The sequence below is a fragment of the Phocoena sinus genome, chromosome 1, assembly GCF_008692025.1.
Source record: "Phocoena sinus isolate mPhoSin1 chromosome 1, mPhoSin1.pri, whole genome shotgun sequence".
Classification (NCBI taxonomy): domain Eukaryota; kingdom Metazoa; phylum Chordata; class Mammalia; order Artiodactyla; family Phocoenidae; genus Phocoena; species Phocoena sinus.
The window spans coordinates 76077402-76089949 of record NC_045763.1 but is presented as its reverse complement, the minus strand read 5'-3'; the positions used below and the strand labels follow the sequence as shown (position 1 = coordinate 76089949).

Genomic DNA, 12548 nt, shown 5'->3' with positions numbered 1-12548 from the left:
TTTTGCCCACAGAAAGACCTGAGCAGTTTTCACCTCATACATTCAGTTGCTTGAGGAGACAAAGTTTTTAAGGTATGGGAGTCAATGCACCAAAGAGAGTATATAAAAAATAATTATTTTGGTGACAAAAATGTGAGAATCTATTGTTCCATTTTAAAACAGCAGAGGAGAATCCAGAAACTCACCCAGAGGCACCCAGTAAATTAATGGCAGAGCTGGTGTAAAAGACATGTCTCCTGGGCTTCTCTGGTGGCGCAGTGGTTGAGAGTCCGCCTGCTGATGCAGGGGACGCAGGTTCGTGCCCCGGTCCGGGAAGATCCCACATGCCGCAGAGCGGCTGGGCCCGTAAGCCATGGCCGTTGAGCCTGCGCGTCTGGAGCCTGTGCTCCACAACGGGAGAGGCCACAACAGTGAGAGGCCCGCGTACCGAAAAAAAAAAAAAAAAAAAAAAAAAAAAAAAGACATGTCTCCTGATTCTAGTCTGGGATTCTTTTCCATGGCGTCATCTGCCACCCTGCCCAGAGCACAGCTTCGTTCTCTACTATGGTCCCACTGCACACTTTCTATTGCTCAAGTGACTTTCAAATAGCACCAGAAGGCAGAAAACAGGTTGTGAACAAATCATATCTGGTCTCTCTACCGGTAAAATAACGAAAATGTACTCTGCTAATTTTGATTCAGTTGCAACTCTTTGTGGAGTGGACAGCACACGCGCTTATGTGGGAATCATCACCATAAGACCACTCACTGTGCTGCTAAATGTCCCAAAGAATATTTCTTAGAATTCACTAAATTCCTAAGATTCTGGGGTCACATTATAACTCTCAATGCTTACACCCCTATCAAAAACAAAAACAAAAAAAACAGCTCAAGAACACCAGGGTCTTTTAGATTGGAAAGTGGTTACAACACAAGATTTTTACCCTGTGTGGAGGTTACATATGATGTACATTATAATGAATGTTTATATACGCAACTTCTATTTTATATTTTCAATACACAGTTTTTTATTGTGTTTTCTCAATATTTGAAGCAGGCAGCATTCCATTCCAGATCTAGATAAAACTGATATGCTCTAAATTGCATAATTTTATTCTCAATTACTTTTAATGTCTTCGCTCTTTTTCTATAGCCAAATCAAATGGACATATTTTGTGTCTATTTGTGTTCTTTTAAATTAATTGAGATTAATGACCCAAAGATCCAGTGTTTTCCCATGCTAGGTTTGTTTCACATTTGAACTTAATTGGACAAATATTACCTCACTACGTACTTACAGGGTCTATAAAATATTGCTCCTTGATCTTTCTGTAAGAAGCAATTTGCTGGGCTCTAGTGTTGGAAGACAGTACCTCAGGATTGGTGCCTGGGAATGTGTAAATTTTGTCTATGGATTTAGATGTGTGTTTAACAAGATTGCACAACAAAATCCTCACGACTTTATTATATGTTTTACATGTTCTGTTGCGCTGACAAGTTTAACTGCATCCAAGACTGAGCCAGGTGGTGTTTAAATTTCCAAATACCTTAAAATTTGAATGCCTCGGGCAGGAAAAACTGACTACTCAGTAGGCACAGTTGTAATATTTCAGGCAAGATATTGTCAGAATCAAAAGAGCAAAGGCTGGGCTTCCCTGGTGGTGCAGTGGTTGGGAGTCCGCCTGCCGGTGCAGGGGACACGGGTTCGTGCCCCGGTCTGGGAGGATCCCACGTGTCGCGGAGTGGCTGGGCCCGTGAGCCGTGGCCGCTGGGCCTGCGCGTCCGTAGCCTGTGCTCCGCGGTGGGAGGGGCCACAGTGGTGAGAGGCCTGTGTACTGCAAAAAAAAAAAAAAAGTGGAGGCCTTTGCCCATAGATTTTACTATCACATTTACATGAACCTTTGTGCATTTCAGTAAGGCTCTAAAACAGGTGCTTAGGCAGTGCTTTTCTGTAGGTCTTAACGGAGCATCAATATTAAACTATTTTGAAAACTCACTCTTATAGGATCCCAGAAGCAGTCCCCCTCCTCCCCTTTGAAAGCACTTTCTCTTATTGCCTAAAAATTCGAGTACTCTCTTAACAAAGTGCAGACTGAAATATTTCACTATGGATTTGAACAGGAGCCAAGAGGGTTGATGAAAGGAAAACTTCTCTCTATAAAAGGTTTATTGTCAGTGCTTTGTAAAGATGTAGATTCTTCTAAAACCAGCTACCAGCATTTTCACAAACATTAACACAGCCTTCTCAACCTCTCCTAGACCTACGATTCGGGTCCTTTTAGGCAAGCTGTGCGTCTAGCCTCTGACCTTCTAGATAGCCAATTCAATCTAATCGCTCCCCCCACCTCAATATAACTTATATTCTAAAAAGGAAAGGGGGTGGGGTAGCGTGGTCCTCACGCTATTGGAAAAGTACTTGAAATTCCTTGCATTCCTTTGCATTTAACGGTATGTTTACCTAATCATCAGCTTATTAGGATTAACACAAGTCATTGCTTCAAGCTCATTCAGTGAAAACAAACTGACTCCTATAGATTCCAAGATTTTTTCTCTGATCCCAACCATGGGTGAATTTTTAAGTCGTTCTCCCAAGTTTTAGGAACAATATTAGAAGAATATAAAGTTGTAAACAAGGGACCTTATATCACATTATCCAACCATGCTTAATCTTGCCCATGGATTTCGAGGTAGGCAGCCTGAGTTATGGACTGTTTTCATTAAAGTTTCCTCTACCGAAGGGACCTGCACAATTACCTAGTGATTAAAATGATAAATGACTCTACTATACCCACCTCAAAGAGCCTGGGTGATGGAGACCCTTAGGCTTTGAATTCTTATGAAAATAAAGCATTATTATTTAAATCACAAACTTAGCTTCAGATTCCTTCTTGTGCTTTGTACAATGCCTGGTGTTCAATACATGTTTTTAAAACAGATTACTCTAAATTCCAAGATTTTTTTTCTACTGAAGATATAAAAGCAATCCTTGTTAGATTTTTAGAGGTTAGTTCCCTGCTCTATCCCAAGCACCTGGAACAGTTCCTGGTACAAAGTAGGTACTCAGTAAATCCTGTTTCAATAATTGAATGCATAAGCTAGATCGTCCCCAATGGTTTTGAACATTCTCTAAAAATACTGAATGCCATAAACTCAGATATTAGGTAAATATTTCTTTATTAAATGATTAATTCCATAAATAAATTCTTTTCACTGAATATAAAATTAAAATCATTTACAAATTATTCCAGTATTACATTTCCCCTCCCTCCCCGAAAGCTACATTTTGATAAATAAAAACATTCAGTCTTAAAACACCTGATTTCTGTTTGCAATTTAGAGGGCAGATAGCTGCCTCTCATGGACACTCACAGAGTGTCACCTTCTGGAAGGGATGGACCCCCGCTCCCATTTACTTCTGTCAAAGGATGGAGTCTTAAATGTCCAACTAATCTTATTACCTTTTACAACTGTAAAACCGAAATGGAAAAAGCCTAGAGAAAAATACGCTTACCAAATAATTTACAAACAGAAAACAGAACGTCATCAACACCACAAGCTCCAAAATGAAGCAGTAACGTGTGCTCCAATATTATGAAGCAAAGTATTCTCCAATTGCGGCTGCATTAGTGTCCACGTGCACCAGCACACCTGGCAGTTTCGAAATACCTTAATACTACTCAAGAATGAGCAGTGCATCCCTTCTACAATGAGTCCCTTCAGCCCGCCGCCCCCACCCACGCCTCCAGGATGCTGACACTCTTCTCTCCCCACTTTGTCCGCCCTCGTGCTGGAAAACGCAGGTAGCATTTAGTCCCTAAATTTGTGAATGTCATTGAACAGTCTGTAGAAGGGAAAGGCTGCCTCGTTGGCATGCGGGCAGTTGTAGTTGCATCTGCAGGACTGGATCATCATGACGTTCTTGGAAAACGTCTCCCCATCTTCGCAGCGGAACCGCATCTTCACAGTCCTGGTCTGCTGAGGCGTGCAGCAGCGGCCGTCCACGCAGGAACCGCAGTACTTGGGCCGGTATTTCTTCATACTCGAACATCCAGCGTAAGTAAACTTGACCGGTTCAGGGGATTTCTTGGTCTTGCTGCATTTCTTGCCCTTCTGTAAGAAAGAGAAGAGAAGGGAAGTTAGTGTTTCTCTTTCTTGGAAGAGATGCTCCCATCTCACCCAGGGGACCAGTCTACACGGCACCGCAGGCACTTACTTTCAGGCTGCTGTACACTGGCTGTCCACAAGGCCGCACTTCACAGATCCGGGTTTCCTTCAGCAGGCGGCATTCAGGGTTGTCATTGGTAACGCGTGTGGAGATACCAGTTCCACAGGTTTTTGAGCATTGGGACCACGAAGTCGTTTGGACGATACATTTCTGGCCATGTGAAGAAGGGCTGTACAGAATGCGAGGTTCCATTCCAAAAACTAGAGGGACAAACAAGAGGGATGATTCCTCAGAGGCATACCGACACAAACAGATTCAGGTTCTCATTTCTCTGAAGTTTCAAACTAGGAATGCGTTTCAGTACAATGTCTCAGTCTTCACTTACCGGGGAGCCGCTTCAGGGAGCCGCCTTTTCCAATTGCAATTAATTCATTGTTTCTCGTTAACTCCACCTCCGAGGCATCGAAGGCCAGCTCCTTGCCCAGGAGGCCGTCCCTGTCGTCCATGGGGTCCTTGGCACCATCCTCGTCACAGACCCACTCCTCACAGCACTGCCCGGTAACTTTGACCAGCCGGGGGTTGGGACAGCCCAAGCTTGGGAGAGAGAGTTCTTGGGGACACAGAGGAATGCAGCCCACGGCGCCGTCAATACATGTGCACTGATGTTTACAGTTGGGCTGGAAACTTTCCCCATTCTGGTAGATTCTGGAGTTATATTCACAGGGTCTGCCCTCTGACTGAGCTACAAAGAGCACCAAAAAAGAAAGGGAGAAGAGAATAAAGTTAAGATTCCGTACGACGGCCTGAAACTCAGACATATTTTCTGCTGCTAAATTCAATTGATGGTAAAGTTTCCTATGATTCCCCGGAGACTCCAGAGCAGAACAATAAGTTAGTCAGGAATCACTTTTCCGTATGCGCTTTTCGTTGGGCCCAGACACACTGAATTGCATTCCAGACTGCTGAAATCATGTGCCTTTCTGCCAAGCTACCAACAACAAAGCATCACCATACATGGTCGCAAAATTACTAAACTTCTGGACTACGGGGACTATTCTTTTTTTAAAGGGGCCAAACCACAAGCATCTTACCTCTGCAGATCCCCTTCAGAGCGGTGGAGCTGGCGCCGAAGTTGCATTCCAGCCCCTTGGTGTGGTCGCAGGGCTGTGTTTTGCTGCAGTCCTCGTTGAGCTGCTTGGCGCAGACCTTACAGCAGCCGCAGGCGTCCCGAACCAGCCCGACTCCCGGGGCGCACTTGGGCGCCTCCAGGGGGCAGTGGCAGGCTGCGGGGCAGGTGGAGAGAGCCTGGAAGGGGGAAAGGACACGTGTGAGGCTCGGCGCGGTGCGCAGGAAGGACGCCCCGGGAAGGGACGGGGGTGTCTGACCCGGGCGGCAGGGGGTCTCTGATCCCGTCCAGCCCGGCCACCCCGGGCGGCTGCGTACGCCGGGAGGGCCCCCCGGCACGTCTTCAGGGCGGGCTTAAAGAAAGAGCTTCCCCGAAACGCCCCGCCGAACTTCCGAGTCTAGCTTTTCCGGCCACAGGCCATCTGGGGAAAGGCGAAGGGGCTGCTAGAGCGGACGGGGAGGCGGTGGCCAAAGAACTCACCAGCCTGGCCAAGTGGAGAAGGGTGACGGCGAGGGCGAGCGTCCTGGCGGTGCTGGAGCTCATCGTGGCGCGCAGGAGGGGTCCGGACGAGCGCGGAGGCAAAGACGCCAACACACCGGTGCGTAGCGGCCGGACCGGCGCGGCTGAGGCGGTGGGCCGGGCGGTGGGCCGGGCTGTGGGCCGGGCGGCGGAGAGGCGAGAGCCAGGCAGGCGAGCGGGCTGCGGGCGTCCTTCTCTCGAGGTCCTTGCCGGGGAGGGACGGAAGGCGCGGATGCTGCTCGGGGGTGCTCTCGCTCGCGGTCTGCCCCAGCGCCCAGAGCCCGCCTTTTATATGGGCCGGCCGCGGCGCCGCGTGTTGCAGTGACGTCGGCCCTGTCTGTGCGTTCCAGAATTCTCAAACATCTCAGGAATGCTGGTTGGCGCGGGCTCCTGCCAAGCGCCTCCCCTGGCTCCGTTGCACTTTTTTTTTTTTTTTTTTTGTCCTGGACCCGTCAAGAAAACAATCTTCCGTTTTTTCCACTTTAAATAACGACTTCTGTTGGGGAGGGCTCTTCTTGGAGTGATGGTGGTGATGGAGGTGGAAGGGCCGAGGGGGGCGAGTTCAGAACTTTGCCTGGACTGGGAGGGTGGGAGGACCTGGAGGGAGGAACAAAAGTCGTTTTGTTTGGTGATGCCGAGTTGACTGGGCCGCCTTGGAACCCCTCACCCAGGAAGGCAGCGAACTGTTTGCTTGTTTACAGCGAAGGTGAGAGTCAAGTTATCTATTGAGAGAGGCGAACGGGGAGGGAGAGTGTCAGGGAGCCAGGAATCTATCTGAGGACTTCATAGAAGCGTGCTCGGATCAAGTCCCAAATCTTTGGCATGGTGTTTATTGGACAAGTGAAGTGTATTGCAAATTAGTACCCGAGGTGGCATTTATGAATGAGAAGGGGAAAAAGAAAATCAACTTCCCCCATCGTCTGGCAGATTCCCAAGCAGAGGTCTTCCCCCGTACGCCAACCCCCCTCCCCGCCCCCTCCGCTTTTTGGTATGTCGTACTTGTTTGTTTTTGGAGGTTCCCACTTTAGTTCCAGCCCACTGCCTGGGTTGGAAGTCCGAGAGGAAACGAACGCAGGGAGCTCTCTGGGAGGCGGACTTACACTTCCTCACGGATGCGGGAGACTGGGTAAGCCCTTCCAGGCTCCCTCCGCGGGCGGGAGGCGACGCTAACTAAGCAGCCAGCCAGCAGCGGAGGGGACCACCATGGAGTGATTTGTATTGAGATCATCACCTGTATATACTGCAAAACCAAACCAGATTCCAGCACCATTGTGCCCAGTGGATCTCTGGAAAAAGCAGACTCCTTGACGCTGAAAGTTTTGCGGGGCTTTTTAACTCCTTTCCTTGGGACCATTTAGAAGCCTCCCACTTCAAGTGAATTGCAATGCTTTGCTCTCTAAGTAAAGAAAAATAAGAGATTTAGGATGTAATATTCTGTAGTAAAAAAAAAAAAGAAGTTAGCAATTTTAAGGTCCTATTCTACCCTATTCTACCAGCAACACATTCAGTAGAAGACCTCCTACAAAACAAGTTACTTGAACTTCAAATACCGTTAGTGTGATGGACAAATCTTCCCTCAAAGTTTAAAAAACTATCTTCTTGTGTAACTTTCATAAAAACATACACAGTAATTATGCCAGTTTCCCTTATATGTGCTCTGGGAGAAATCCTTGTCCTTTGCGATGTTTAGGGCTGTTCAGTCTAAATGACTGAGAAGTCTTGCTGAAGAAGGCCTTCAGTGTGACTTTTCTGTGAATGACTCTTATGAACACAATAAGAAGCTATTGCAATGAAAACACTCTCCAATGGAGAGAACTGTGGCAGGAAAGAGTTAAGTTTCATTCATTCAAAAGTGCTCTTCCAGAAGTCTAAGAAGCTGTTACTAGAGGGAGCAGGATGTCTAAGGTTTGGTTGGAGGCACGTGGGGTGGGGAACTTACTTTTCAAGACAATAGACTGTCAGGTGTTCTAGGCCCTGCATCCTGCCCAAGCCAATTCATCAGTTATTATTTAGAAAACGGTTTTGTTGTGTTCCTGTGTTCAGCTTTCATTACTGTTTCCTTCTTAATGAAGTGACTGGGGATGGGGAGAGTAGGTACAGTACAGGGGGGGAGGAGGTGGCGAAGAGGGAATGGACAGGAGCGTTCCTGGCTTCTGTTGTGGCGTCTCTTCTATTTGACTTCATGGTTGTAAGTATTTCCAGATGGTGAATCAGACACCAGACGTAACAATATTTCCATATTTGGGTATAGCAGTAGCCTGCGTTTTTAACATTTTTCTGCCTCTGTTATCCAGCCACAAAGCATTCTTGACAGCTTCAAATGTTGTTAAATATAGACTTAACTTCTGTTCCCAGAGCAGGAAATTCTTTGGAATTCCTTGTTTTTCACGCAATCTGTCTATCATAATCTAAAATAAAATTACAGTGGATGATCCAACTGGCTTGTGTATACACCTTGCTCCTTTATGGAAGTTTGTGTGTATGTGTATGTGTGTGTGTGTGTGTGTGTGTGTGTGTGTGTGTGTGTGTGTGGAGGAGGGGGCTCAAAGAGACTCAGTCTGCTGCACAGCATTCAAAAACACACCATTCCAGAGATTCCTTTAAAAATCAGATTAAAGTTTTCTAACAAGGGTTGTGTGCGTTTGTTTCTGGACTTCATCTGGGGAATCTTGGAGGATGAGTTTGCCCCAGAGGAGAAACTTACAGAACCTCACCGTCAGCTGCCCATTTAAAGCAGGGGGTGTGTGATGGGAGGGGGTGGGAAACTGCAGCAAACTGGGCCAGGACGCTGGGGAGCCGGAGAGACGGGAGTAACCTGTGTACACAGCCTTTCTATATACTATGTCCTGGTGAGACTGCTAGTAAACGACAGCCTCAGACAAGAGGAACAGCAGCTCCTCAAGTCCTGCTCAAAGAAGGTCCAGAAACCCCAGATGTCCCATCGCCTTCTCCCCTCCTCTGCTGAGAGCTGCAGTTCAGTTCACGTTGACAGATTGAAGGGTAAATGTGCAAACGTTCACGGGTAAGTGTCTTCCGGTGCTAATTCTGCATGGCTCTTCTGCTCTCTTTCCTCTCTCCCTCCCTCTCTGGGAGCCCCAGGAGGGAATAAGGGGCCGCCTTGTTTCCTTGGGCTGCAAGGCAGGGAGAAGGGGCTGCTTGTCTTCTCAGCTCCTGGCTTTGGACTGAACGATGGGAACGTCTCTCGCCCACTGATGCCAGGGAATTTTAGGTCACCAAAAGAAGGGTTCACTGTCTGGCGGCAACTGAGAATAATAATCACCCTAAACCTGGCGACTCCGGTTTCCTAGCCCTAGACCAGTGGTTCTCAAACTGTGGCCCGCATCAGACTCACCTGGAGGGCTGGTTAAACGACTGACCCCACTGGCCCCACCCCCAAATTTCTTATTAGTTACATTTCTAAGCAGTCCCGAGGTGATGCTGAGGCTGTTTGTTCGGGGATTCACACCCTGAGAAACACTGCCTTGGACGGTGGGAGTGCCTGTAATAGCCGTGTGTGTGCGTGCGTTTGTCCTCAGAGGTACTCGGCGGTCTCACAACTCCACCTTTCATAGCCACCTTAAGGAACAGCATAACTTATTGTGACAGCGAAAGGCCAACGTTAAGGTGGCGCCCCTGCGCCATCCTATTGCCCTCCGCTCCCCCAAGCCCACCCCACCCCGAGTGACTGCAGGGAGAGCCGGAGAGAGCCGGGATGGCGGCGGGAACTGTGTGGCAGTGGCGCTGGGAAGGCCTCAGCCGCCCCCCGGGACCCCTGCGGAGACGGCGGGCAGTGGGGATGAGGAGAGATCCGGGGCCCGAGCACCGGGACGCGCCCGGCCGCCTGCTGCCCGCCGCCCCCTGCCGGCTGCCCGCCCCGCGCTCCCGGAGTCGCCGCGGTGGCCAGGACTAGAGGTTTCCGGCGGCGCGCGGCGCAGGACGTTTCCAGCCCCAGCCCATATTTGGTGAAAGTCTTTCAAGACTCCGTCATCCAGCTCCGGGGGGCGGCGGCGGCGGCCCTAGGAGGAGCCCCAGCAGTGGCGCGGCCGCCGAGCTGCTGAAAAGTGCCCGCGCCCGGTCCTCGGGCCGCCCGGCCGCAGGCGTGGCTGGCGTGCGGGCGCGCGCGTGCCGGGGAGACCGCGGCCGCCTGGCTCGAGCCCGCACCCCTGAGAGGGCCGGGCCCGCCCTGGGCTGCGTGGGTGGCTGGCGGGGAGGGCGCTGGCCCGATTGTGTCACTTTTCCCGTCCACCCCGCTGTTGACTCGTCCTCCCAACGGAGCAGAGTTGCCGCGCTGTGCCAGACTTGGAGGGTACGCCCAGGTGCAGGGCTGTGTGTGCGTTGTCGGAGTGTGGCGTTCGTTCAGACATCAAGCCCACCCGAGAGCGGGGACGTGGAAATGACTTTGGGGAGAAGTCCCCAAGGGCCTGGATCCCGTTATCCCTAGAAGGGAGAGAGGCTGGAGCTCCCTCTTGGTTTCTCTTGGTCTCCCACATCCCTTCCTCCCTTCCTGGTCCGTAAGTTCCGTGGGGGCAGAACCCCTGGATAGGAAGCCCTAGCTCTGCCATCCACTAGCCTGCAGCCTTCAGTAAACTGCACATCCTCTCTGGGCCTTGTATCCTTCATCAAAACTGGGAAAGGAGACAGCACGTAGTAAAACTGGAGCAGTCCCTTTCAGGGCTAAATTTCACGCCATCCTCTCCTGATAATAACAGAAGCCAACGCTTTTATAGGGCTCACTCTGTGTCAGGCACAGTTTTCAATGCCTGCTATTTATTGACTTATTTCATTCTCCAGTGCCCCATTGAGGTAGATCCTCTGGTTAACACCATTTTCTATCTAAATGAAGAAATGGAGGCACAGACGGTAAATGTCTAGCCAAAGGGCACTCACCTAGCAGGTAGCAGAACTGAACCCAGGCATCTTGGTCCCAGCAGGCCTTGCCCTTAACCTCTGTGCCTACTCCCCATTTCTTACTTTAGATGTTCAGGTCTGTCCCTTCTTCTGGAACTTTATTTAACTCTATCACAGCTTACCCAGATGTTTCAGGATAAATGCATCAGATAGAAAAGTAGGTGAGAAGTTAACTGAAGCTGTGTGAACCTCTAAGAATTGCCTAATGTACAGGCTCTTGGGGAAGAGGGGGAAAGGAGTGTTGCATTTCAACAGAAAAAGCCTTAACACAAATAAGTTTACATAGTGGACTTCTAGACACCTTGGCAGAGGGTGGGGAAGATACCTTGGCCTTTGGAGTCCTTCTGATACCTTACAAGCCACATTAATCAGGCAGTGGCAGTTCCTACTTCTGGAATAAGGCTTGGCCCGGTAGGAACTACATTTGTCACTGAGGTGGGTTTCAGTGTCACTTACCTGATAGTTTATCAGTCTGAGTGTTCCTTTTAGACCCAACCTACCGTTAACTTGTTTTTTCTAACTATATGTTATGAGTATAATTATCTATGTATCTGAGGACAAATTGTTTATCCTCTTTGAACTCCAGATTTATTCTGATCTCATGATATGTCATGGTACCATGGTAGGCACTGGTGACATAAAAAAGAGGACTTTAACATTGACCTTCCCCAAAGGACTTTACAGTCTGTTCCTGAAGTGAGTACAAAGTGCTGTGTGGACACTTTTGGCCCTGGGGAGTGAAAATGGAACTAATCTGAGTCTGTAAGGCTGAGCAGGAGTCTGCTACACGGAAGGATATTTGAGATGGAACAGAGCCTTGACCATACATAATGAGGACCCGCTAGTGAGGCTTGACCATAGAATCCCTTTGGGGAACTGGCAAGAGAGGTCAGCTGGGATCTTCTGCAAAAGCCCTTGCCCGTGGTGTTGGAACTCTCTACAGCCAGTGGTGAGCAGTGTGTGTGAGGTTTTGCCTTGGTTTCCTCATTTACAAGATAATGGGGTTGCCCCAGCTCAGGGGATACAGCGCTGAAGCACTCACAGGGATCAGCCAGGTAAACAAAATGCCACTCCAAGGATTTTTGCCAGCTGACACTGGCCTCAGCCTGGGGGAACCGTGGGGAGAGTGTGGACTCTATGGCGGGGTGGGGGGAGGTGCAGTGGGGGCTAAGTGGTTGGTAGGTGAAAATGTAGGTCCAGTGTTTGCTTGTTTTCTCAGTTTTTAAAGAGATCTGGATCTTTAGGTGAAGGCTTTTACTTTTAAAAATGTTGGTAATTAATTAGAACAATGTTAAAATGCCATCAAAGTTAATCCTGGGAAAACCAAAGAAGACAGTGTGAGGGAGCTGCCAGTTGTGACCTCCAGACTGAATGTCTCTTAGAACCTGTCCTGCTCTGGCATTCTGTAACTCTCAGCCTCTTGTGAAATGTTAAGGAGTAGCACCGTGGGCTCCATTTAATTGTCAGTTTGACTAGATTCTCATTTGTTTAAGAATCATGGCTGTCACTTGACTCAGTTGTAAGAGTTTACACTTTATCAACAAAATTGGAATCAGTGTCTTTTTCTTATTTTCTACTTTCTACACTCCCCAAACACCACTCAGTCTCCCTCTTACTTCTCCCCTTGACTTTATGTTGTAAGCAGCAGGCACTCCTTTGGCAGCATGCTAGGAAACAATATTTTTAGGGCATTCGTATCCAGTGGGAGCTATATCTGTTTACTTCCTCCACCTGGCATCTGTTCACAGGAAGCCAGGCATTTCTAGCCCCTTTACCTTACAGAACTTCTTGTTTTGTGATAACACAGAAACATTTCAAAGGAATGGACTGGAAAGCACCTCTCCCACTCTG

At 48.8% G+C, this 12548-nt stretch overlaps 2 protein-coding genes across 3 annotated transcripts in view; one reads left to right on the top strand and one right to left on the bottom strand.

Moving 5' to 3' along the window:
- Nucleotides 1–3136: 3136 nt before the first annotated feature.
- CCN1 (cellular communication network factor 1) lies at nucleotides 3137–6071 on the bottom strand. Of its 2 annotated transcripts, none has more exons than XM_032607096.1 (5): nucleotides 5751–6070; nucleotides 5236–5449; nucleotides 4530–4886; nucleotides 4193–4404; nucleotides 3137–4089 (listed from the first exon to the last, which is right to left on the bottom strand). In XM_032607096.1, exons 1-5 carry the CDS (start codon nucleotides 5811–5813, stop codon nucleotides 3787–3789), a joined length of 1149 nt encoding a protein of 382 aa, XP_032462987.1. In that variant the 5' UTR covers nucleotides 5814–6070; the 3' UTR covers nucleotides 3137–3786. The 2 variants fall into 2 exon arrangements, with proteins under 2 accessions (XP_032462987.1, XP_032462995.1); XM_032607104.1 differs by having other exon boundaries at nucleotides 3746–4089; nucleotides 5236–5335; nucleotides 5751–6071.
- Nucleotides 6072–8409: 2338 nt separating this feature from the next.
- DDAH1 (dimethylarginine dimethylaminohydrolase 1) overlaps nucleotides 8410–12548 on the top strand; it is a 270779-nt gene continuing 266640 nt past the window's right edge. The window contains exon 1 of the mRNA XM_032610641.1: nucleotides 8410–8811. Coding sequence (XP_032466532.1) covers nucleotides 8537–8811 — 275 coding nt within the window. The 5' untranslated portion in view covers nucleotides 8410–8536. The remainder of the gene's footprint in view (nucleotides 8812–12548) is intronic.

What these genes read in the sequence shown, in the direction of transcription:
- CCN1 (XM_032607096.1), bottom strand. Translation starts at nt 5,813, where the DNA reads ATGAGCTCCAGCACCGCCAGGACGCTCGCCCTCGCCGTCACCCTTCTC. An exon ending in TCTGAAGGGGATCTGCAGAG is followed by an intron (nt 4,887 to 5,235) that starts GTAAGATGCTTG and finishes TGCTCTTTGTAG; the next exon opens with CTCAGTCAGAGGGCAGACCC. An exon ending in CAGTGTACAGCAGCCTGAAA is followed by an intron (nt 4,090 to 4,192) that starts GTAAGTGCCTGC and finishes TCTTTCTTACAG; the next exon opens with AAGGGCAAGAAATGCAGCAA.